This window comes from Camelus dromedarius, chromosome 4 (genome assembly GCF_036321535.1).
Source record: "Camelus dromedarius isolate mCamDro1 chromosome 4, mCamDro1.pat, whole genome shotgun sequence".
Classification (NCBI taxonomy): Eukaryota; Metazoa; Chordata; class Mammalia; order Artiodactyla; family Camelidae; genus Camelus; species Camelus dromedarius.
In genome coordinates this window covers 43,694,181-43,719,419 of record NC_087439.1, presented here as the reverse complement: position 1 = coordinate 43,719,419, position 25,239 = coordinate 43,694,181, and the positions used below count along the sequence as shown (strand labels likewise).

General features: G+C 41.6%; 1 protein-coding gene across 1 annotated transcript in view; it reads left to right on the top strand.

The window, feature by feature from the left end:
• Nucleotides 1–25,239, top strand: part of STK39 (serine/threonine kinase 39) — a 250,703-nt gene that overhangs the window by 97,161 nt on the left and 128,303 nt on the right. The window contains exons 8-10 of the mRNA XM_031451591.2: nt 630–763; nt 8,242–8,290; nt 8,393–8,458. Of these exons, the coding sequence (XP_031307451.2) occupies nt 630–763; nt 8,242–8,290; nt 8,393–8,458 (249 nt within the window). The remainder of the gene's footprint in view (nt 1–629; nt 764–8,241; nt 8,291–8,392; nt 8,459–25,239) is intronic.

Here is a 25,239-nt window from a genome sequence, read left to right as displayed (position 1 = left end):
TGTGGTTATAGTTTTTACTAACTTATAATTGCATCCTGGTTATCTTTCAGTGTCTTACTGTCTCAGTTTTGCCAAGCCTAAAGCAATTTTCTGTATGTTTTCTCATCTAAAAAAAAAAAAAAAAAGGAAATCATGTGTTACCTCCTGGGATGCTGTGGATTTATTTTCAGGGCTGGTAATGTGTTACAGAAGCCTTGAGTACAGGAGCTTCCTTACTTAGGAGTGACCTGGACACATGAACGTTCACTCTTTCTCTGCCCTGCGCTGCCCCTTTCCCTGCCAGAGCCCCAGCCTTCACTGAGCTGCTGCTGGAGCTACGTGCTCCTCCAGGCTGTATGAGAGCCAGTTCCCAGGAAGCTCTGTCCTGATCCCTTTGGGAGACCACTCTTGACACGTAGAGCAGATTTTTTAAGTTCTGGGGGGAATAACAAAAAGGTTAAAGGGCACGTGAACAGGTTTGGGAAGGAAAATGAATACTCTGCGTACACACTTTCTAGAAAATGAAAATCATAGGAAAGCACGTTTGTACCTAATCAAGGAGGGTCTTTGAGGCTTTGGTGAAAAATGAAAAACTCAATTGTAGCAATTGCTGTCCTGAGATTCTATCTTTCTGTTTATTTCCGCTGCAGGTGTTAATGCTGACTTTGCAAAACGATCCCCCCACTTTAGAAACAGGAGTAGAGGATAAGGAAATGATGAAAAAGTACGGCAAGTCCTTTCGAAAATTACTTTCACTGTGTCTTCAGAAAGATCCTTCCAAAAGGTATGTCAGGCTGAGTGGATGAGCGAATGACCTGCTTGGAGTCATGACAAAACTTTGTTTGTGGATGGGACACAAGGCTGTGTGAGGACACCTGAAGGGGAAACCCAGCTCTGGTCCCCAGATTTCCAGCCTGTTAGTGGAAGACCAGCTTGGGCCCAGGAGGGAGAGAAGTGAGTAGGGACGGGGGAGAGGCAGAGGAAAATTTTTAGTGTTAATAAGATTCACTGTGCTTGTTAGGTGTGGGCGCTGTCATCAAAGGAAATGAAGTAAAACAGAAATCAGAAGAAATTGGCAGCGGCACACTCAGGAGCTGAGCTAATATTCTGCACTGTGTAGGTTGAGCTGACCTCTCAGGATTTGAATATCCTGCCGGCTCCAGTCTAAACCAGGCAGAGCTATTGAATTTTGCATGAACTTCCTTTTAGCTGCAGAACAAGTTGTTTGTTCTGTTTAAAAGATTATTGGTAAAGAAGATTAACATTTTTTACATTTGAAAGATTAATCATATAAAACAGAAGCAAAGGGTTTTAAATTAACTTCAGTATTTCCTCTTTGTTCTTGGGTTGTTGCTCTGCACTGTGGTGTGTTTTCTGAGTTGGTTTCTTCCTTCTTCATTTCTGTGACTTTGAAGTATCCCGGGTAGTGAGAGTTGAGCCCAGTGTCAGAGAGGGTTCATGACGTGTTCCGCACGCAGACCTTGGCTGGGTAGAGTCCCTCTGTGGTGCTCGGCCGTGTGCAGCATTGCCCTGACAGACGGTGAACGTGGGCCACACACCTCACCTGGAGAGGCTGCTGAGGAGGTACTGGCCACCCCCATCCACCCAAGGCTCCGACTTGATACTTAGATTCCAAAACATCACAACTGGCTTCTCTTCTGCAACTTTCTTTTTCAGAGAAGGACCTGGCTTTTCGAAGAATTCCTTTATTCTTAAGTTCTTTATGAAACTGAAGTCTCTTGCCTTTACACCGTGCTCTCCTATTTGAGGAGGCCACCCTTCTCTAGAATAAACACAGTTTCCATTATCTTACCTGTTCTTTGCAGCTACTGTCTTCATTCCTTTACATTTTACTGAATATGTCTGAAATCTTTCCTATATCAATCTCCTTTCCCACAGAGCCAGGTCTAAAGACTCTCGTCTTTTAAGCATCTTGAAACTCTTTATTGCGAGAGGGGTGCAACGCTTGTTTGCCTTCCCCTTGTATTTGGTGTCATCTCCAAACAGAAGTTTTTGGCATCACCACGGAAACAGAATCTGATGCTCTGCAGCTCAGAGGAGTACTTGTCTTCCCGCTTAGCACTGGGTTATGATTGATGGTCTTGGTGGTTCTCGAACTTGTGAGACCCCACCTAGTGGTAGTGATGTGTAACATTGCACAATTCCAGCTCTTATAAAATAATTCGGCAGGGTGGAATTGTTAGTGTGCTTAATGATACAACAGTACATTTCTTTAGGAGATTTGTAATTTGGTCAGAATAAATTAAATTAGACTGCCATACATGATATTTAATAAGCCATCCTTATTTCTTAGTAATCTTGAAAGTCTTTCCAAGTTTAACTAATTATATGATATATATACCTCAGATATCAGGTTCTTACCCTCCTACCAAACAACAATAACAACACTTTTAGAAAAGAGCCATGCACCGTATATTCGAATTCTTACAAACTCTTTCCCTCAGACTGCTCTCCTAGTGACATTATTGGTCTACAGAGTATTAATAGCTTAAGGACTTCAGTGTTTTCTCTGTAAATCATAATCTATTCTCACTCTTGCTCAGTTGTCCTCTGTATCAGAGAGTGTTAGTTGGGCAGAAATTTCCCAGGTGACTCTTTTACTGAAAAGATGTGATGTGGGAAGTTTGGGAGGGGAAAAGATCCATGAAATGTAAGAATGGAAAAAAGTAATATTGTTGAGTTATTTATTAGATACGATGCAATTTAAAACTATGTATTTGTTACTGAGTTAATAAGTAAACATTTAATTGTTGCATAATTCTGAAGGAAATTGTGAATCTTTCCTGCCTTTGCTTTTGTTGTCCAAGGATTCTTCCTCTTCTTCTGTCTCCCGTCCACCTGTCTTTCAATAACTTGAAGAAGACCCCATCTTCTTCAAGTTAGAGACATCTGGGTGAGATTCCTAGCTCTGTTTTATCATCATCTGCATGACTTAGTTTCCTTGGCTGTTAAATGGGCCCAGTAACACCATGTCACAGGATTGCTGTGAGGATGGAGTGAGGTAATGCCCTGAAAAAAGCAGATAACACAGGGCCTGAGCATTCCTGAGTGTTCAGGAAATTAGGATCTCCATTTTTCCTGACTAAGTGGAGTGATTGCAACTCCTGGTTTTCCTGCAGTTTGTTGAAGTTGTGTCTCTTGTAGCACTTAGCACACTGGGTACATTGACTTACACATTCAGTTTCCTCATGAAAATTCCTCATTTAGGAGAATCTGTGCCTCTCATCTTTCTATCTTCATATCCACAGTGACTGGTCTGTATTGCATTCTCAGTGGTATTTCCTGAGCAATTGCAGACAATGGGAACTTGCAATTTGGGGATGCTGTGGACTCACTGAAAACAGGTACAGAGCCATACCAGATTTGAGTGGGTTGAGGAATGAAGGCAAGAGTTTTGCCCATTTATATTTATTTCTGTCACTAGCAGTCAGATCGTCTACTTGTAATCTAAAAACAGTTGAGTGGTACCAAAACCCTGGTCTTGCCTTTTAGCAATGAATGAAAACGTATCACAGGGGAACGGTGACTGGGACAGAATCAGTCCTATGCGGGAGCCCTCAGGCTAGCTGAGAAGGAGCTGTGCTGTCAGCCTTGAGAGCTCAGGGAACTTTCCTATTCCAGGAGAGCTGGGTATTGGGAGCTTTTTGCCTCCTCCAAGTCTGTGCTCTCTGCATTTGCATAGACAAAGAGTTGCTTATATTTGCATAGCAGAACATTTTGCTATTCCTAAAAAAATAAGCCTTAATCTTATAGGTTATATACTTCATATGGATAGCTACTGTAAAAGGAGCTGGCTTTTTTTTTTTTTTTTTTTTTGAGCAAGAAAGGGGTGGATGTTGCATAGATAAATCCATTAGAAACAAAAAAACTTGAATATTTCTTCTGGGGGGAAGGGCAGGGTGAAAGATGCAGCTCTGCCAGAGGTCAGTGTATTGTTAGAAATTAAAATGGAAATTTTAGAACTGTTTAAACTGTATCACATTCATCCTGAATCCTTTGAAAATTATTTTAAGTCTCAGTGGACTTTGGTTCATCCATATGCATTTGAATCCTTTAAGAGATTCTCTTCTGAGACTGTTGGTACTTGTAGACTCCTACATTGTTTTTAAGAATTTAAAATTGAATCATTATTCAAAGCCTGGGCCATCATTTTGGTTGCTGGGATAGCATTTTAGCATTTCTCATCAGTGTTTGTATTTACATTATGTTGTATTGCTTGATAATTGTTAGTGGCCACAGAGACATAAGGTGCAGAATTGTTTCTTCAGTAGTACTTAGCTGAGGGGCTGGCAGCATCGATGGTTCCACATTAACCCTATGCTGGTGACTGCTATAGCATAAGAATAAAACACACAGAACACACAGAAACCCTAAAGTCAGTTGGGCAGCACACACCTCGGCTTTTCCCACACCTTCTGTCACTTTCTTTCCTGCCTCATTGTCCCCATTCTTTCCGGTTCCATTTTCCCATACTTTCTATAGAGATAGTTTGGCACATGTGGGATTCGACTCTACAGAGGACCTGCTGTTTAGTTCTTCTCTGTGTAGAATAGTGACCTATTATTTAACGTAAATATTAAGCCTGTTAAGAAAGGAATGTGGCTTCTTATTTCTCATTTCTTTCCATTTCTCATTTCTCCTGTCCTTGTGTTTCTGTGTTGATTGATGAAAGCTAAGGGTGGAGTCTGGAGAGAAGAGTTTTCTCTGCAGCATGCTTTTCCCCTTTTAGAGTTTTGGTTACCATAGAAATGACCTTGCTGTGGAAGGGGAAGTATTTTCCCAGCCCTGTATCTCCAGGTATGCCTGGCATTTCCCAGCCTCCTCTCTACATGGGTCCTACCCTTGACCTTGGTGTGCAGCAGGAGGAGGTGGTGCAGAGGAGAGAGGGAGGCATGCTTGGCTGCCCTCCTCAGTGCCTCCACTGTGCACAGATGTACCTCTTTCCTTTTTTTTTTTTTCATTTGTAGCATGAGTCTGATTTTCATTGCATCACTCTCCTGTTCCTGCAATATTGAGCAGATGCTTGGAATTTGGTGCTGACTAACTCTTGCTCCAGGAGTTGTGGTTCGGTGCCCAAATGTCTGAAGTAGCATCACGTTTACCCCATATTTGATTGTGGTATGAAATTGAGCTGTAGCAGTTTTGTGATCTGTGGTACGCATTGGGGATAGAAAAAATAAATACTGTGTGGTCCCTGTCTTGGAAGGGCTTATAGCTAGTAGAGTGGAGGCAGGGAAATACAGGGACAGATTATTACCGAAAGAAGTGTGAGTGGGTTGTGTGAGCACCAAGGTGGGAACAGTGAATTCTCCTTGTAGGAGCTGGGAGAAGCATCTCTGAAGATGAATGACATTTAAATTGGTTCTTGACTGCTGAGCAAGGGTGTGCCAGTTGGATACAAAAGATACTCAAGCAAGGAAAGTGATGTGTGCTCTGTGAGACCATCACTGCAGTTGGAGGATGGAGTTTGCATGGGGCATGGTGGGAAATGAGGCTGGAGGAACCAGGCTCTCAGGCCACTGAAATCCACAGGGAGGGATAAGAAATTGGTTTTGTGTAGCAGCCAACTGGGGAGCAGTGTGGGTGATGGGTTGGCAGGAGGAAGAGAAAGGTGGTAGAGAGACCAGCCAGGAGGCTGTGTTGTAACTGTACTGGCCAGAGAGGATGAGGGTTTCAACCACAGCAGTGGCCTTGAGTTCCTTAATCATCTTGGTTTTCTTAGATTTTTTTTCTTTTCAGTTTTAGAAGTTAAATCTTAAGTTATTTTTTATGCTTCTTGGTTTTTAAAATTTTGTTTCACGTTGTGAGGTGCCAGACATGCTCAGTCCCCTGTATAATGGCTCCCCTCTGTGTTCTCCCAGGAGCCCTGTCCGTTCCCCAGCACAGGCCACACGTTTGAGTGTCCTGACCTTCCTCCTGCAGGCGGACAGCGTGCTCTGACTCTCACCTGCCAGCTCGTAAGCTGCTCGGGGTAGTGTTTCTGTCTGCGTAGTCATTAGAGTGCGCCTGGCACTGGCCGAGCATGATGCCTGACAAATGGCAGATGCTCAGTACGTGTTTCCCGAGAGAATGAAAGGATGAATTTGGAGTCACTGGAGGCCAGAAATTTTGCTGACAGTCAGTAAGAATTGTCTACATTAAAAAAAAAAAAAACCAAAAAACCCGAAGTTCAATCATGTAAATGAATAGTATCCTTTTGAGTTCTAGTGCTTGGTAAACAAGGTACAAGGTACAAATTGGTGAATTTGAACCGGCTTACTATGGAACCCAAAATGTACAACGTGGCCCAGCTCTTGTTCAGACCTTTATTCAAGGCAGTAAGCAGTTAGGGGCTGTGATTGATTGCAGTGAGTATGGTGATTTGGGGTGTTTGTTAGGTACTGTAACCAGTGTTGTGCTTGAAATTGAGGAAAAGAGCAGTAACAATTTAAAGAGAAAATTGCTTTGCCTAGAAATACAGCTTCTGGCCTCTGTAGATGTATACGGTTTGTACACTGTTGCACTTAGTGATGTTTCCTATTTTTCTATATGCTTGGGTCTGGTCCCTGGAAACATTTTAGTGGAAGTTCCTTTCCAAAACACTGGTGTCCACTCTCTTCAAGTATGAGGACTCCTTTTAAACTTGCACCCCCTTAACATGTTATTCTTTGTCCCACGGCCTGAGAGGAGACCTAATGGTACTCAGTAACCCCCCTCCATCCTCCCAGTTTTTCTGTGAGAAATTTAAAACATACAGAAATGTTTTTGCTTCTACACCAACACCTAGATTCAACAATTATTAATCATTTTCCATATCTGCTATACCTATTTATCTACATTTTATTTGCTGAACAGTCTAAAAATAAGTAACAGACTTTAAACATCAGCTTACATTCCCTACAAATAAAGACAAGTTCCTACGGAACCACAGTACTTTTCCACACCTAAGTAAATGAGCAATGATTTCCTAAAACTGCCCCATACCCAGCACTTTCACATGCCTCTGCTTCTAAATGTCTCTCATAGCTTCTCCCCCTCCTCTTCAAACCCAGGATTCAGGAAGGGGTCACATGTTGCATTGGTTTTATGTATCTTTAAGTCTGTTTTAACCTAGAATAGTCCCCTCACGTCTCTGCTTTTCTTCTATGACACCACCTTTTTAAAGAGATCAGGACTGTCGTCTTGCTGACTGTCCTGTCCTCTAGGTTCATGTGATACTTCCTGCATGGCTGCTCTGTTCAGAAGGAACTGTCGATGAAGGGAGTGAGTCTGTGGAAGAGTGCTAGTTAATAAATGTAGGAGGAATGATAGATGTAGAAAATCAGTGTCCTGCCATCTCCCATGAAATAATTGCATAAGGCAAAGATGCTAAAACCCATCAGGTGAAAGTTTCTCCGGAACAGGATATTCATATAATGCCAAAGTATTATCTAGCAGAATGCTTGCCAAGTGCAGTGGGGAAAACGTTACCTTAACAGTGGAGAGACCTCAGGCCTGGGGACCACGTAGTTAAACTTAGCATGACTCCCCGTGAAATTACCTATCATCATGTGCCTCCCAGGTGCATCACCTAGGATGTACTTTTCCCCGAAATGCTTGAGTCAGCCCAGCCAAGCCTTCAGACCCAACTTTATGGGAAATACAGGTTAGAGAAATGAGTTAAATGGCATCATGAGGATACAATCAGACCAGTCCTGTCCTGCTTTTATATGAATTTGCATTTTATTACCCACTGTCACATTTACCCTCCTCTGAAAAACAGTAGTCTGTGTAACAGGGTTACTCGGCGGGCAGACGACTTATACGCATGATGCGTGGCCCCTTGCAGGAACTGCCACTCTTGAGGACTCACGGGACAAATCATAGAACACTGTGGACTGTAGTTTCTTTGATAGGCTCACACTGCAGCCTTTTCAGCTTCTTAATAAATATAGGACTTTAGCTCACAGATGTGTCAGTCTGCCACCTTTCAGAAACACTGAATTCACTGAGCAAAGTGTAAGGATGAAGGATGGAAAATTGATCGTGCCCCACATATTTAACTTCCAGGAGTTTATGTGCTTTGCAGCAGAGGTGTTTGGAAAGAACTGGAAAATTGGCACTGTTTTATTTGGTGCCACCTTCCGATTAATTTCATTTCTGGTTTTGTTATTCCTGAAACTGGGGTCTTCCAGAAAGAGTCTAGAATTAAGTTGTTGCATCCAGGCAGCGTCTTTATTGAGTGGTCATTGTTTCAACTCTCATTTATTATTGATCTTTCAGGCCCACAGCAGCAGAACTTTTAAAATGCAAATTCTTCCAGAAAGCCAAGGTAACATGCTTAAAAACCCAAGTCAATCTGCTATTTTGAAATCACTATGAATTTCTGTGTATCATGTTTGATGTTAAACCGTTGGGAATATTTGTTTTGCAGAACAGAGAGTACCTGATTGAGAAGCTGCTTACAAGAACACCAGACATAGCCCAAAGAGCCAAAAAGGTAAGCGCCATGAGCCCTCCTGCCCCAGGAGGAGCTGCTCCCCGCCCAGGGAAGTGGAACCCACAGAAAAATAGGAAAAAGATTTCCACCGCTCAGGATGTATTATTTAGAGGTTATGTGATTAGTGATTACTGCGATAACTGTGTTTGCATTTGGGATATCTCGGCTTGCTGCTGTGTGTTTGGGTGTGGAAACAATGTGAAACTCAAAGTGATCTCACTTTTCCGTTTCTTAGCTTCTCAGCTTTGCTTAAAGAAGGTCAGGGGGAGGGGATTGTGTTGAGGCTTAAACACTGGAGAGGTAAAATATCTTCAAATCTTTTTTTTTTTTTTTGGACTTTACCAAAGAGGAACAGTCATTTTTCATCAGTTTGAGAAAACAAAACAAAAAATAAAACTTTTGTATTTAATGGTTATTTTGAATATCTCTGTGATATAGGTTCTTCCCTTATAAAACACCCATGAGTTTTTTGTAGTCTATGCTGTTAATTAAATTATGTTAATAATTACTGGAAAAGCTTTCCATTCTAGATTTTAGATTTTTTTTAATCTAGCAACAAAAGTAGACACCAGAGTGTCCAAGTCAATGGCTTTCCAACAGCTTTCTTCACCTTGGTAGGTATGAGTAGGTATGTGTGAGTATATTTATTTGTGTGTTTTTCCAGAGATTTGTTTATTTATAATTACAGATTTGATTATGGTATGAAACCTAACAAAATTTAACCTCTGGTTTGGTTTCATTTAGTTTGGTTTTAAAATTATATTATTTACAATTTTTAAATATTCATGTAGTCACAGATTTAGAAAGGGGAAGATCCTTTTTCCCCCCTTTTTTACAATTCATAGTTACAGGGAAAGCTGGTATGAGTCTGAGTCATCTACTCTATAAATAAAATTGGCAAAGAAATATGCATTAGAGATTGTGTCTCATCATGACTAGGTGTAAGTAACTTGGACTGTTATCTTCCACACGTTGCCTTTTCTAAAACTTTGGGTGTGAAATGCATTTAGCTGATGCTTTAGAATTGCTGGAAGCAGATTTGGAAACAGGCTTTGGGAAATGACCTACTCTGTATGGGTATCTGAGCATCTCTCCTGGACCTGCAGAATCCTTTGGGGTGGGCTGGCTCTTGGGCTTTCGGGCTGGGTGAGGGTTGGGGGGTTGCTGGGTTTACTCTGGAGACCGGAGGCAGGGTTGGTCTCTGGGGCAGCTCTGAGGGAAGAGTGAATGTTTGGCGGTTGTCCATCAGGTGGACCATCAGATGTCCTAAGGAGCAGCACAGAGAAGCTTTACTTTGAGGCAACAGAAAGTCGGAGTGCCCGACACAGTGCAGGGCTCCATGCAGAAGGCTGAGGGAGGTGCCCGTGGAGCTTCCCTGGGGTGTCGGAGTCCAGCATGGGGTCTTTGATCAGAGAACTAAAGTGTCAGCCCAAGATGAAGAAAGCTATTGGAAAGCCGTTGCCTTGGACTCTTGGGTGTCACTTCTGTTGCTAGAAGTCTGTCTGATCTCATCCTGTGGCTGTCCCCGAGATGGGCTTTTCCAGGCCTGCGTCCTTCCCAGAGCTCCAGCCTCACCCCACCAGCGACTCGCGCAGTGCTTCCCGACACTTGGTCTTCCCTCTCGCGCCCGGTCTCCCTGTGCTCTGCGCTTCTTGCTGAGCCTCCCCAGTCTCAGAACTCTGAGATTATTTTATATCTGAGGACTCCTCCTTTGTCTTCCCCACGTAAACCCGCTCCAGGTCCTCCCCACGTTTCCTCTGCAGCGTTTCTCAGAATGTTTTCCCCGTTTTCAACTGAACAGTTGCAGAGGATTTCTAACTCCTCTCTTCCCCCATTCCTCCTTTCTGCCCCCTTTTAGACACTAGTGCAAGATTAACTTTCTAATCATGTCACTGAATTGCTCAAAGGGAAAAAATGATCCCTCAAATTAAACATAAGCAAAAGCAAATAAATGAGAGGGAAAAAATTCCTGTCAAATAAAGACCAAGCTCCTTAGCCTCGAATTCATGGCACCGTTTCAACTTCCTGCTGTATACGGTTGACCCTTGAACAGCACGCCAACCGTCTGCGCAGTAGAACATCCAAGTGTAGTTTATAGTTGGCCCTGCGTGTGTGCGATTCTTCGTATCCACGGATTCCACGAACTGTGGATTGTGTGGTATTGTATTTACTATTGAAAAAAATCTACGTGTAAACAGATTCTTGTGGTTCAAACCTGTATTGAAGGGTCAGCTATCTTCTAAACTCCAGCCAAACTGAAACCACGTATGGTTTTCACTACATACCTCCTGCTTGCCTTTGAGATCCCGTCAGTTTGAGAAGATGAAGAATCTGTTCAGATTCTCACCTTGTCTTCTTTTTTTAAAAAGATAATTACATTATTTATTACATACTATTAATATCAGTGTGTTGTGTGTCCCAGATTTCATTTTGCATGTATCTTCAACAATAAGCAGCCAGCGTTTGGGGGAACGTTTTTCCAACCATGTCGTCGGCCTTTTAACTTGCCCCTTGATCTTAGATTGAAACCTCAGGGCTTGTTTCGTCATCCGTCCCTTCCAATGGAAAACGGCCACATATCTCAGTCACACAGAGGAGTAAAGAGAAAATATAAATTAGTTCTTTAAATGTCTTGTAGAAGAAAGTGGCCCCTAATAATGTTTTTCTGGCGCTCTGGCTGCATTAAATTGGCTATTTTCCTGTCGTAATTCTCATGTTAAACTGCACTTTGGTCATTGGCTACAGTCCACTCCTTGCCCGTAGCTTCCATGGCAGGTGCGCTGAGCAGAGCGACAGCAGTCACAGTGCATGTCTGGTGCACAAGCAGTGCCCAGGGATGTGTGCTGACTCATTGAGCACTTGCAGCGGGTGCTCTCAGAGCAGGCCATGTGAAACTCTTGTTTGCCTCTCACTCAAACCTCCAAATGGTCGGCATATACGTGTTCTTAGGATTCCCGGTAAGAGGCAAACCTCCCTCCCTCCCTGGGACCCGTGATGTTGAAAAGGGGCTGTGCTGTTCCTTATATGAAACTTCTCATTGTAAGCTTGGCCACTAGGAAGTATGTGTTATTTTAATCGCCATGTGCATTGAAAACCTTTGCGGTAGGATGACTTTGTTTGTCTTACGTTCTTGCAGTGTATAAGTAAATTTAATTTAAAAGTTGATATGGGGGAGTCTTCAGTATTATTGCGTCATTCATTCTTGGACTTGTCTCGTTGGCATCTGCGCGGCCCCTGCCTCCCTGTGTGCGGCGGCCCTCCTAGTACGTCGTCCTCTGGTTGCTTGGTGTGGCTTTGTTCCTCAGAGGCCACTCGTTGATGGTGGTCCCTTCAGTCTTATCTCCTCAGTTTGTTGTTTTTGAAACGGAAACAGGCAGTTGATTGATACACCAGTGCTGACCGTGACAACTGGGCCTGTTGACTGAGCTCTGGGCGCTAAGGCAACCATGTTGAGTTGAAATTTGTTGTCAGAAACATGGTCTCTGCTTCTCCTCCCTTGGGGTAATCAAAATTAAGGGATATTTTTCAATATGTATTTTTCTGTAACACGAATAACTCACATTTAGGACAGAGGGACTGGTACCGTAGCTGCTCTTGGGAGTCTGTGGAGCCATAATTCCACGTGGGTAGGCGGTCTTGTCTGCATCCAAATCAGCTCCTCTAAATTAGGAAAAAAGTATAAAAAAAAGTAGAAACAGACCAGTGAGAATTACCTTCTCTGGTAATTCAGTGATATAAAATGATCTTCTTGGATGTGGTAATTGCAGAAGTTAGGGATGTTTGGTTTTTTGTTTTCCTGGAGGCAGAGTATTTGGTCCTTTCTGGGTCCTGCTGAAAGACAGTGTCATTTAGGGATCTTCTTAATTCTCTTTTGCCCCGAGTTTTCTGTCTGTGAAGTGGAGATGTGATGAAGGGTGGTGAGAGGCTTCATGTTCCTGGACCACAGGACACGTTATAACTGCTACACAGAACCGTGCTGTGATGACCCATGAGAGCAGGGTTAGGTGCAGCCGTACAACTTCTTTCTCAACTTTTCACTTGTCCTCATGCATGAGAAGAAAAGGCTTCCTAGCCATTACTTCTTCCCATGTGTCTTTTTAGGGGCCTGTCTCTAGCCATCTTTTGGGGTTTGAAAGCTTGACTATGTGATGTTCCATCGTTTACACTACTGGATTCGCTGGGCAGAGAAGGGTGTCAGTCATTCTGTTAGAGTCACAGGCAGACGCTCCAGGCTGTGTGCCCTCTCCGTGGGAGCATCTCAGCGTCAGAGCTGGCTGATGCCTCTGCTTCACGTCAGTGACGTGAACCTTGAGTCACCACATTCACACTCATATTTGCACACTTTCTGTGGCTAAAACCTACCAATGGCAGGACAGGGGCAAAGGGATGCCCCTGCTTAAATGCTGACTGCTTAGCCAAAATGAGTGTTGGCTGGAGAAGGGATCCGGGGGGGAAGTGTGACACACAGCTTGTCTTTTTATTATGGTGCCTGTGTTTTCATGGGAAGTAGAATCCCTGGAGGATTTTTTTGTTTGAATTTTCTTAATTATGAAATTGAGAAGTTAGAAATGGTTAGTGATTATCAGAAGGAGGAATGGGATATCCTACCACTGCTACGTTTGGGTGGAACCATTGTGTCTGTGGGTCGGAATTTCTTAGGCTGTAAGATTGGCTTCATATTAAGGACCCAAGGCTGTTGGCACCCTTTGGTCCTCATGTGTGCTTAGGAATCCATAAGTAGGGATATTACAATTCACATTTATTTAATACTTGATATATATTGATAACTTGTAGTGTTTTTACTTTTTATTTTGAAATAATTTCAGACTTATAAAAAAGTTACAAAAATTTCTGTGTATGTTTGCTCTTACTCTTTCTTTGGAAATATTTCAAAGATACAGACATGATGTCCTGTATCTTTAAATGTACTTCAGTGTATATTTTCTAAAAACAAGGCTGTTCTCTTCCATAAAAGTATAGTTATCTAAGTCAGGAAATTAACAGTGACCAGTGCTATTGTTTAATTTTCAGATCTCATAAAACATTTTCCAATTTTGCCAGTTTTCTCATTAGTCGTTTGTCTGCTCGAGGCTCTAATCCAGAACCATGTAGGTGTGTTATCTGATTTTGTCTCCTTTAATCTGGAATAGTCTTTCTTTTTCTTTCACAACTGTGACACTTTTGAAGGGTACAGGAGAGTTATTTTCAAGAATGTCCCTCAGTTTGGGTTTCTCTCATATTTCACGATTAGGTTCAGTTTATGCATTTTGACAGGAATATCTCAGAAGCGATGCTGTGTTCCTCTTGGCATATCCTGCTAAGTGGCACATTGTGTTGATTTGTTCCTTCGCTGGTGATGCTAACTTCGATCACATGCCTAAGGAGGTACCTGCCGGCTTCTTCACTGTAAACACAATTACCTCTCAGTAGGAGGAATTCATTAATATTACATTCCTTCTTTATATTAAACACTAAAAGGTCAAGTGAATGTACTTACTGTACTGGGTCATTAGTTCTTTTTTTGAGAAAACATTGATGCTTTGTGTCATTGTGTTTGTGCATTCATAGGATGTTAACGACAGGATTTCTCTGTGATCTCTAAGCAGTCTTGCAGACCAGGAACGCTTTGCTAGCGTGTGACATTCGGATTTAGGGGGAGGTGGAAATGGTACTGCTCCAGCTCCCACACTGGGTGTGGAAGCAGCAGTAGCTGGATCTGTGTCCTTCCTTGGGCAAGCTGCTGAACCTCTGAGCCTAGTCTGTCAGATGGAGCCAAGGACACTTACTTGATCTGCACAGGATGTCTGGTGCTCTGTTTGACTCATAGCCCATCCTCATCCAGCAATGGCTGTTGTGACTGTCATGTAAACAAGGAGAATGATCATTGCAGATGCAGGAGACCGGTGTTTTAGAAGTATGTAGTGGGCCTTCACGTGCATGCAGAGCATTTAAGTTACATTTATCTCATTACGGCAGCCTTATAATAATCAATGAAGTCCTGAGTAAGAGGGCAGAGCATATGACATGTTAGATTATTAAGACTGGCTAAAAAAAAAAAGCTCTAAGTATTTTGAGGTATGAGTGGAAAAGAGCGACCAGGGCCATAAATATCTCCCGGTTCACGCTCCTTTAATTTGCAGACCTGGAAATTGAGACCTAGGGAGCTTGGGCCCAGACCAAGGCCACGCAGCCATATAGTGACCGAGTTTGAAGCCAGCCTCCCAGTTTACTACCAGTCTCTTCTTTTAGTTGATGAAGAGGGAAAATGACTCTGAACTTCTGCAGAACTGCTTTTTTTCCTTCCTGGAACCTTGTAATTAATTTATAAGATATTGAAGGTTATATATTACCAAGAAATCAGAGAAAAAATGAAGCGATTTCAAATGCTTGGTGGGTGGACTTTAGTTCTGTTCCAAGTCTGCCCAGCAGAGGGCAGCGATGGGTTTTAATTCCGTGTGGCGGTGGAATGCAAGGGGAGCAGAAATTCTCAGCTTGATTGGAGGTCTCCGATTTGGTTGGAGTAGAAGGGTCTGAAGGATGTTAAGCCCCTGCTGAGCTCCTAGACACTGGTACTGAGCACTGGACACCTCAGTCAGTTGGGGCATTTTTTCCCCTGGGCAGGGGGTTGAAGGGTGATGGTTTAGGTACTCCTCTTTATTATCACTTTCATTTTGAATTCCATTTTCTCTTTAAACAAACCACAGTAATGTAACATTTTACATCATTCATGTCAAAAATACAAATCTTGATTTTTGAAGATATGACTGGAGAGCTTCCAGTGTTTGTAGTCAAACAGTTCTAGGTGGCAGTGGGCTGTTTCCAGAAGGTTCACTGGTTGCTGCAGTCCTCAGAGCCAGGCAGGTAGGAGGAAGGAGGGAGTCAAGGTGTTTGGTAACTGCGGAGGAGAATTCCATGCCCGCCACCATGGATGTTAGAGGTTTAACGTGAAACACTCCTGATGATCCAGGTAGGTCCCGGGGTGCCGTGTGTCTTACTGCTTCATGTTTCCTTTCCCCTTCCCCTTGTTCAACAACAGCCGTATGTGTTGGTAATGTATCTTATTGAAGGACTCACGTGCTCACAGGGGGAGGGCTGTGGTGTTGAGGATGTTACTTTTCCTATTTTAGAGCTGAGAGAACAGTTGGCCAGAGGTAAAAATTATTGCTTAACTGGACAGATGTTCCCAGAGTGTAAGCTCATTGATGTTTTCCTTATTTTTTTAAAAATGTTAAATGCATTGCTCTCAGTCAGTTTAAAATGCAGTTCATTTGGTCAGAAAAGTGCTTTTGGTCACTAGGGGGTGCTATCAGAATTGTTCATTTTCTCTAAGTCTGTGGACAGGAATTGCTTCCTGGTCTATAAAAACCCTTGCAGTGGTAGATTTCTTCCTTCCGCTCCGAGCCTGCTGTGAGGAGCTTGGCTGGTGTTTGTGCCGGGGGTGAGGACAGAGGCGAGAATAAGAGGGAAACGCGTCATAAATCACTTTCAGTTTGGTTGGTGAATTGAGTTTAAAAATGCATATATTCTGCGTAAGTGTCCTCTTTCTGGTGGCATTTGACTTAGAGGAGAAAGGATTCACTCTGGAAATTGTGATTTGCTAATCCCAGCGGCCCCATTTAGGGGAAATGTCTGTATTTTCAGATTGAGGTCTCTTTTAAAGACACCAACTGCTTAAGAGAGCGTTTTAAACTTTTACAGATCTTGGAGCTCCACTTTTGGAAATTTAAAAATAATGACATACATTCTGAAAACATTGTGAGAGGTACTGTTTGTGCAGCTTAATTTTGGAGAACTGATTCTTTTCTGTTACTGGAAATGAATAGGCAAAATCAGTGGCCTTATTTCATGTTCAGTTGAAATTTTGAGGCTTATGTGTTCAAATGCATTATGTGCTTCATTTTTGCCTCTGGGAAATTTGCTAACTTTTCACAAAGCTTGTGTGCATCAGCTAACTTTCTGTAACTTAATCGGCATGCATGTGCCAGGAGAGGGGTCCTGACTGCCTGCTCATCCAGTGTTCACTGAACATCACTGATGACATACAAGGTGCTGACTACTTAAAGCGATTTGCTTTTATTCACCTTTATAGCTCACTCTAATACTAGTCTACCATTTCTTTTAAAAGTAGATAAACCATGAAGAATGGAAGGGAATTTGGCTATGGTTGCAGAAAAACTTGTATAAAAAGTTAGGTCTCTTTTTGATCTTTTCCAAAGTCTAATGTGATTGTTCCTTCTCCCTGGTTTAAAGCCATTCAGTGGATTTTTGTCAATTACAGGGTGAATTTCATATTTCTGACACTGATAGATTAAGGTCCACGTCACATGTAGAGTAGGGACCAGGCAAGGCTTCCACGATCTGTTTGGACCACTTCTCCAGCCTTTCCTTCACCCACTCACCACCTCACCCTTGATACACACTCTTGCAGAATTTAATGGGAAGCTTAGAAAATCCTATATCAAAGTGTAACCTTAACTGGGCCTCTTGAATTTAAATTTGTTTTTAAACTCCTGAATTTGAAAGTAAAAAGAAATTTTAAAAGAATCCTCTGGACTGTTTTCTAAACCGTAGAGCCACACATCTCTAGTAAAGTCGATCAAGTTTGATTAAGACGAAATAAGGAGAGCCCTCCACCCCCTGGTTTAAAGCCATTCTACTGATTCTACTTTCCTACCAGCACACTCCTGAAATCCCATGTGTATTTTCCATGAAGGTGCATGTACTGGTCCCTCTGTTTAGGCTTCTCCCTGAATTTGCATCTTTCCAAATCTAGCATCTCTTCTGTGGCGTTTTCTCATACCATTCCCCACCCCACTGCCCAACTGCCTACACTTAGCATCATTTATAGTTTATTTCCTCACACTCTTGCCTTCTATATCAGACTGTGAGTTCCAGATTATTCCTTGTGTCCCCAGTACCCAGCACAGTATCTTGGTCAATCAATAAATGTTTCTGGAATTGAAGTTCAGCAAGCAAGATTGCAAGGTTATGATGACAGCCTTTAAGGGAGTTGATGTGAGCAGAGGCAAAGCAAATCTGCTTTGGGTTTTAAAGGAGAATCATTAAGATGTTTTTCAGTTGGCTCTGTACTCTTTTATCTCAAGTCTGAGACTCAGATTTTCTGATCTGAAGTTTGAAATCCTTTGTTATCTCCGGCTTGCTAAGAGTCTTGGGCAAGCCAATTAATTTTAATTCACCTTTGCCAACTTATCATAAAATAGAATGGTTAGATTTTATTGTCGAACAGCTGTGCATTATCCACTCTGGATTATTTGACAGCAAACATTTAGTCCCTAGCACCCAGCATGTTCTATATTGTCATTTTCTTCTCGCAACCAGTATGCTTACAAGTTTTCCTGTTACCTGAAGCCACATCTAGTCAGGAAGATATTTCAAAACTAGATTTAAATGGGTTTTTAGTACTCTCTAATGTCGGATTACCTGTAACCTATCCTTCATTTAGAGGAAATAATTTAAACTTAACCCTTATATCATGATCCTCTAAGTCTTTAAAATGAGTATGATATTTTGGAGAAGGGAAAGTGAAAGAGACAGAAAGTAATGGAACTTTTGCACATCATTCAGAAAGGAAGAACTCCATGCTAGTGGAAGGAAGGTGAACGTTTTGCCCTTTCCCCTGGAACCTCTTACTAGTTGTGGTCATGCGCTGGGGCCAGCAGAGGGCGTGGTGCACATGCTTAAAGAATCCTGAGTTGGGGTGGAGGGCTCTGCTTATTTCGTCTTAATCAAATTTGATCGACTTTACTAGAGATGTGTGGCTCTACGGTTTAGAAAACAGTCCAGAAGATTTTTTTAAAAATTTCTTTTTACTTTGAAATTCAGTAGTTTTAAAACAAATTTAAATTCAGGAGGCCCAGTTAAGGTTACACTTTGATATAGGATTTTCTAAACTTCCCATTAAATTATTCTCACAAACTCAAATACTGATTTAGAGGGGTGTATAGTAACTTTTTATTTTTTCTCACATACAGACATAAAGGAAAGGAACCCTTATATAACATACAAAGCAATAATAGAGCTTAAAGATTCAAACAGCCTTTGATTTAACCCAGATTTAAAAGGCCATTTGAAATTGTGGGTTGTTATACAACCAGCTTGTTGGCTGATTATAATTCAATTGGGGAGGAACTAGGAAGGTCCAGTTTTATCAAGACTGGAAGGACCCCTTAGGGGATAAGAACAATGTACTGATCGGTGGGCTTTCTCTGTGGTTTTATGGAAAGCAGAAGGAGATAGAGGAAGGAGAGAAAGGAAGAGGGAAATAGAGAAACCAAGCCTAAAAAGAGACGGAACAGGCCTCGGCAGGATGCACTTGATCAGGAGGCTGGGATCCACCGAAGTCGGTGATTGAAAGTTAAGACCAGGCTTGGGCTCTTCATACAGGCCCCAGCCAGACCCTGCTGTACCACTCGCTCACTGCGTGGCCTTGAGCATCATTGGAACCCCCTGTGCCTCATGTGTGACATACAGACTGTTCGGGGGCTTCTCATCGATCTCCGGTGAAAACCAGACTCCCTGACCGAGCCTCCAGTGCTCGGCATGGTCTATTCCCTTACCACCCTGAGGTGGCTTCTCTCGTTCTCTCCACCCCCGGTTCCCTGGGCGTCCACCGGCCCAAGGCTTTTTGCAGGTGATGCTTCCCCTGTGTTGGAAAGGGTCAGCCCCCTCCATCCTCAGCAGACTTCAGTTTCAGCTCAGTCATTTCTGCAGAAAACAAAATTGGAATCATACTGTATTTATTGCTCTACGATCTACCCATATTTTCATTTAAGATACCTGTGGATGTTTTTTGTGTCAACAGACATAGATTTACTGAATCATTTTTAATGGCTGCATAATAACTATGGCAAGGATGACCACAATTAATAATCAGTTTTTTCTTTGTGGACACTTAAGATTATTTCCAGTTTTTTTTTTTTACCCATGCTGGAGTGAATGTCACTGTGCATGCATTACTGCATGCAGTGTTGCCTGTTTTGTTAGGACGCGTTCCTAGGAGTAGAATTGTTCGGTCTAGCTTGGTCAGAGAGTAGATGCCTTGTCATTACTGACATCCCTTGGCTTAACTGATGTCTAAAATGGGAGGCGTCTTATTTCACATCTTACCCAGACTCTCAGATCTCTCATCTGTAACGTATTACTTACATGCACACGTGCACACACACACACACACACAGATGCACACCTGCTTAGTCCAGTGCCTAACATATGATATTTAATATTTTTATTTATTTTTGGTATTGAAATATTTTCCAAGTATATTTATTTTATTTCATTTTCTTGGGTCTGTAGTAAACCATTTTGTAGAGAGCATTACAGGACCTCTGGCAGTTCTGCAACCTTGAGACTTTCAGTAACTTGAGGAGAGATTAGAATGCACCATGTACTAAAAGTGGGTCGACAGAGAGCCTATTACGGAGGTCGCAGCTTGGGGTCCTAACGTGTTAGGGCCACTAAGGGTAGTTCAGAGAGAGAGCTGTTGGTGGTGGAAGGTATGGTGAGCCCTGCTCTTCTGCAGCCTGTTCTGAGATGAATTATTTTCACTGTGGGAATGAGGCTGAGTGTACAGTGTTATGAGGTGTTTTTACCCATTATTCTGTCACTGAGATCTTTTCTGTCCAGAACAAACAAACGATAAAATAGCTGCCAGCCTGTGAGTAACAATCAAACCATTTTCACCATCCTTTGATTTATGGTTTGAGAGGGCTCATTATGAGGAACTATACTCAATATCTTGTAGTAACCTATTATGAAAATGAATCTATGTACTATATGGATGACTGAAACATTATGCTGTACACCAGAAATTGACACAACATTGTAAACTGATTATACGTCAATTAAAAAAAAAAAGAGAGATCTGATGTCAGCCGTTTGTGCTGCACCAGGTGGTGGCCATACCCAGTATCTACAGGTAAAGGAAGGTACCGCCCAGTTTGGATACTGGGCTTTCCCTCTTTTTCCCCCTTTTGTTATACACCAGTGTCCTGGTTCGGATCCCCTACAAGCTTAACTGGTGATAGCTTTTAAAATTGTAAACCCCAATTCTCCCCTCTGGAATCATTGCATAACATATTAAAAAAAAAAATGTATAGCCTTGAGTTTACACCCTCACTGCCCCTTGGCTTGCTCTGAGACTTGGAGGAGTCACCCAGCGGCTCTGAGCCTCCATTTCCTCACCTTCCCAACCTCCAAGAGTTTTTGCGAAGTTTAAACGTGACAGTTTATATTAACTGCTTATGCAGCGTCTGTAACATCACAGGGATTCATCAGTGCCTTTTCCTGTCTCCCTACCCTCACTGTGCATCAGGGAACGCTGTGTAAGGAAGGAGGGTGTGTTATACAAGTGAGCAGGAGGAAGAATTTAAATGTCATGTGAGGACTGTCTTTTCTTTTTCTCAAGGAAATTAAAGGCTAAGGTTAGTGAACCTCATCCCTGTCTCTCCTCCTTTCTTCCGGTCTCCGTGGAGCCCCAGCCGCTCACCCTTCTTCTGCAAATAAAACCGTTCGTCCTCCTTCTGCCAACACACACAGTCCTACTAGTTTCCTCGAGAACTTCAAATTACTGCCGTTTGTTTAGAACTCTATTATTTATTTCTGTTTTAATTAAAATTCCTGTTTCTTTTCTTATTTATGCATACTTAAGTTACAATCGGAAGGTTTCCTTATTTAATGTATTTATTTTAACAGTGATGGTGAATTTGTCCGCTAGGACAGAGTAAATGTTTTGTGGAACACATACCTCTAGCCCTTCCCCGACTGATGTTTTCTGTAATCTGATGTGATTTCTGTGGGATCCTCCTGCTTTTCTCTGATTTGCCACCTCAAGAGATGTTCTCCTGTCCTTTTTCCATACAGAAGCTTCATTCCTAGTTGTTCTGCAACTTACTGTGCAAATACCCAGGCCCCCTAACCAAAGATTCGCATTCAGTAGGTCTGAGGCCAGGACCCAGGACTCTGCATTTTTGATAAGCAGGTCAGTTGACAGTTATGCAAGTGATTTGAGACAGACCTTCTGGTCTGTCTCCAGGTTTGGAAGGAAATTATGCTGCTCAGCCCATTTTACAAAAAATTACTTATCAGCCCTGCTGAGTAATTGAATAGGCTTTACTGAAATGCCTGTTATTTCACCTACTGCTTTTCTCCCCTTGCCCACCAGCCTATGGGCAATGCCGGTCCCACCTCTCTGTCATTTACACCGTGAACCCCACTGAGCAGCCCCTCCTCAGTGTTGCATGTAGGATCCGTCTTATCTGTGTTCCATCACTTGCTGGCTAGGCTGTGCCGTTTGAAGTAGAGCTGTAGCATCTTCTGAAATCATGGCTTCTTGCGGTGTTGTTCATCGATCTTATATTCACTATTACAGTGGGCATATCTGTCTTCAGAGTGCTCTGATTTTACTAGTGTTACTAATATAGGCACTTGTTTCTACCATCCTCATAATGCTCATCTCTTTGGTGCACAGTATAGGAAGGTATGTGGCAGTCTAACACGCAGAGGTGGCGAGATGGATTATGAGCCTTTGGCATACACCCTCATGCAGACTGGGCGATAAAGTGTTGTGGAGAGTTTATATTTGGGCAATGAAGAGAGAGTCAGGAAACGGCTTTGTGCTTATGTTATAGGAGAGTTTCTAATCATGGAAACTGTCCGAAGGTTAAACAGACTGGAATTAAAATCATGAAGGACCTTCAGGACTGGAAGAGACCCTGGCTGTCATTCAGCCAGAGCTTCCCCACCAGTGGCCAGAGCACACTGGTGGACTGCGAGTAGTGGGTCACCAATGAACCACGACAGTGATCCCGCCATCCCTTGGGGCTGTGGAGCAGGGCTGGTGTTGGCTGGCGTTCTGGGGCCCAGCTGCTGTAAATCAACTTAGCAGGTTATCCCATGTGCTGTATAAATATTGCTATTTTCTGTATGTGTCATTAGATGTACAAGTTTGTGAAATAATTATCCAAACCACTGTGTATTAAAATTCTGTGAACCACCAAAAAGAAAACAAACTCATCTGGAAGTTAACAGTTTTGAATATAGGAGATTTTGAGAAAGCTTAGGAGTTCGGAGTTCAGTTGGAAAACTGCTGGTCTGAACCTGTCCTCCTGGTGTGGAGACCAGATACTGAGCTTTATGGAGATTAAATGGATTTTCAGTGACCAAGACCTGGATCACTGCTTTCGGCTCCTAGTTCAGTGCTATTTATCAAGTTTTGGGCTCACTGAAGCCAGCTGACAAAAGTAAGAAGAATTAGTAGATTGTAACTGCCTTGAAGAGCAGAGACCATCTTATTTGGCCATCTTAAGTGCTTTCCATGTTCTCTGAAAATAGGTGCATAGTAGATGTTGGCCAAATGAATGAATGTGATGGAATTTATTTTTTTCTCTCCTGGGAAGTTGGGCCAGATGTCTTTCAACCCTCCTGCAATAAAGATTCAGCGAAGTTCTTAATTCTTTCGAGTGTCTGGCGGATAGAGGGCAGGTTTTTTCCTCCCTCTGTTGTAACTGAGCTTAGGGAAAGCTCTTACAGTACATGTCACACTTAAACTCCCGGGAGCCTTGGGAAGTACAGAAGGATTTGAAAGTGGAATTCAGATAGACATTGAAAACTGCTCCTTGAATTTATAAAAAGAAATTTGCTCATTTTTCAGAATGTATTTTTCTTGTTTTAGAGTATATTTTCCCCTCATAGTGTACATGTGAGAAATAAAGTAAGTTGAATATCCCAGTAATGGGATCCTGCCTTAAACATAGATCATATTACATTTCTGGGCTCATAGAAACTTGTATAAGGATCCAGGAAAGAAAAAAAAAAAAAGAAACACTTGGAGGCCGAATGGTAAATGAGGTGTTACCTGTAAGGGAACATGCCCACATCCGCTCTGTAGCAACAAGGGATGAGAGCTGTGTATGACCTGTTGTTTAGCTCACACACTGATGTTTAATTTAATTATTTTTAAGTCTAGCAATTAAAGGTTGAGCCTGAGACTCCTGAATGTAGCAGATCTTATCATCCTGAGACTTGAAAGATGGCTGAGATGTGGATGGTGCCCCTTGGCTTCTGGCAGAAGCAAACACATATTCTTTGAAGGAACACTTTCCTCTAAATATAAATAAAACATTAAAAATAAACAACTAATTTAGGTACTATCCATGCCCCTCCCTAAGAAATTAGACATTGGAATCACCTGTATTATGCATTCTATAAAAAAATCACATATGAAATTGTTTAAAGAAACAAGACTCATAAAAAATGAATAATGAAATATCAAAAGTGACCAGCAGATTTGAAAAAGAAACAGCTTTTAATAATGAAACTGTTAAAGTAAGAAAAATAACAAACAAACAAAACCCATCAATGGAAGGTCTTAGATGAAAAGATATTTGATGATTGGCAAATGGAAGAAACTACCAAGAAGGCAACAGAGAGGGACAGGAAGATGAAGATGATCAGACAGAGAGAGAGTGAGAAACTGTGACGTGAATCCAGTCATAGCCTTATAGGAACATGGTAGAGAAAAACAGAAGAGGTGATATTTTAATAATTTTCCTGGAGCTATGAAAGATAATAGTCCTCAGAAACAGATAAAAGTATTATGAACCATAAAGATAAATAAAAAGAAATCTGCACTTTTGTATTTTGAAGTAAGATTGCAGAACATCAGAGATAAAAAGGAAGATCTAAAAATGAGCTAGAGAGGTAGAACAGATCACAGGAAGGGAATGATAGCCAGGCTGACAGCACGCATCTCAGTAGCAACGATCAAAGCCTGAAGACAGAAGAAGCAGTTAATATTTTCAGTGTTCTGAGAGAAAATTAAAATTTCATAGGCTGAGAATGAAATAAAGATATTTTAAAATTAACAAAAAATTGAGAAAATTTGTACTCAATGAACCTATGTTAAAGGAACCTGCAGGATTAAGAAAAGTGAAAATTAACAAGCTAAGCATTTAAATTGAATTTAAAAAGGAACAATGTGAATCTGAAAAAAATGGAAGGTTTTATAAGAGATGAGCAAAAATTAGTGAAATCTGAAACAATACAAAAGACATCACAAATAAAATACAGTTTCAGCAGAGATTAAATAATAATACTATGAATTACTATATGTCATATATTTAAAGGAAATGGGTAAATTCTAAGAAAAGTGTAACATCAAAATTAAGGCAAGAAAAATAATATTGAGTAGTCCTATAGGTTAACAGACAGAACAGGATATTATTTATTATTGCTAGTATCTTATTAAATAAGTCTAACAAAAGGTCTATAAGAATTTTAGGTAGAAAAACTATAAAGCTTATTGGAAGGTTTTAAAGAAAACCTAACAAATGGACAAGAAAACCATGCGTATCAATAAGAAAACTCAGTCTAATGAGAAAGTCAGTTATCCTCAGGTTGATTGATGGGAGAGTCAGTGCTGTTCCAAATCAGATTTTCTACAAAGATTTGTGAGAAGCTCAACTAGCTAATTACAAAATTTATTAGAAGAACAAAAGCTCAAGAATATACAGTGTAGCTTGATAAGACATTGTGATATTGGGGATAGACAAATGATCAATGGAATAAAATAAAGAACCCAGAAACAGACTCTATAAATGACAGAGACGTACTGAAGCTCTGAATGGAAAGAGGGAATAATTCAGCTAATAATTCTGAGATAAGATGTGCATCCCTGTGGGAAACAGTTCTTTTTCTACGCAAACATGTAACTTCATTCCAGACTAACTAGACGTTTAATGTAAAGGCAAAAAGTTAAAACTTTT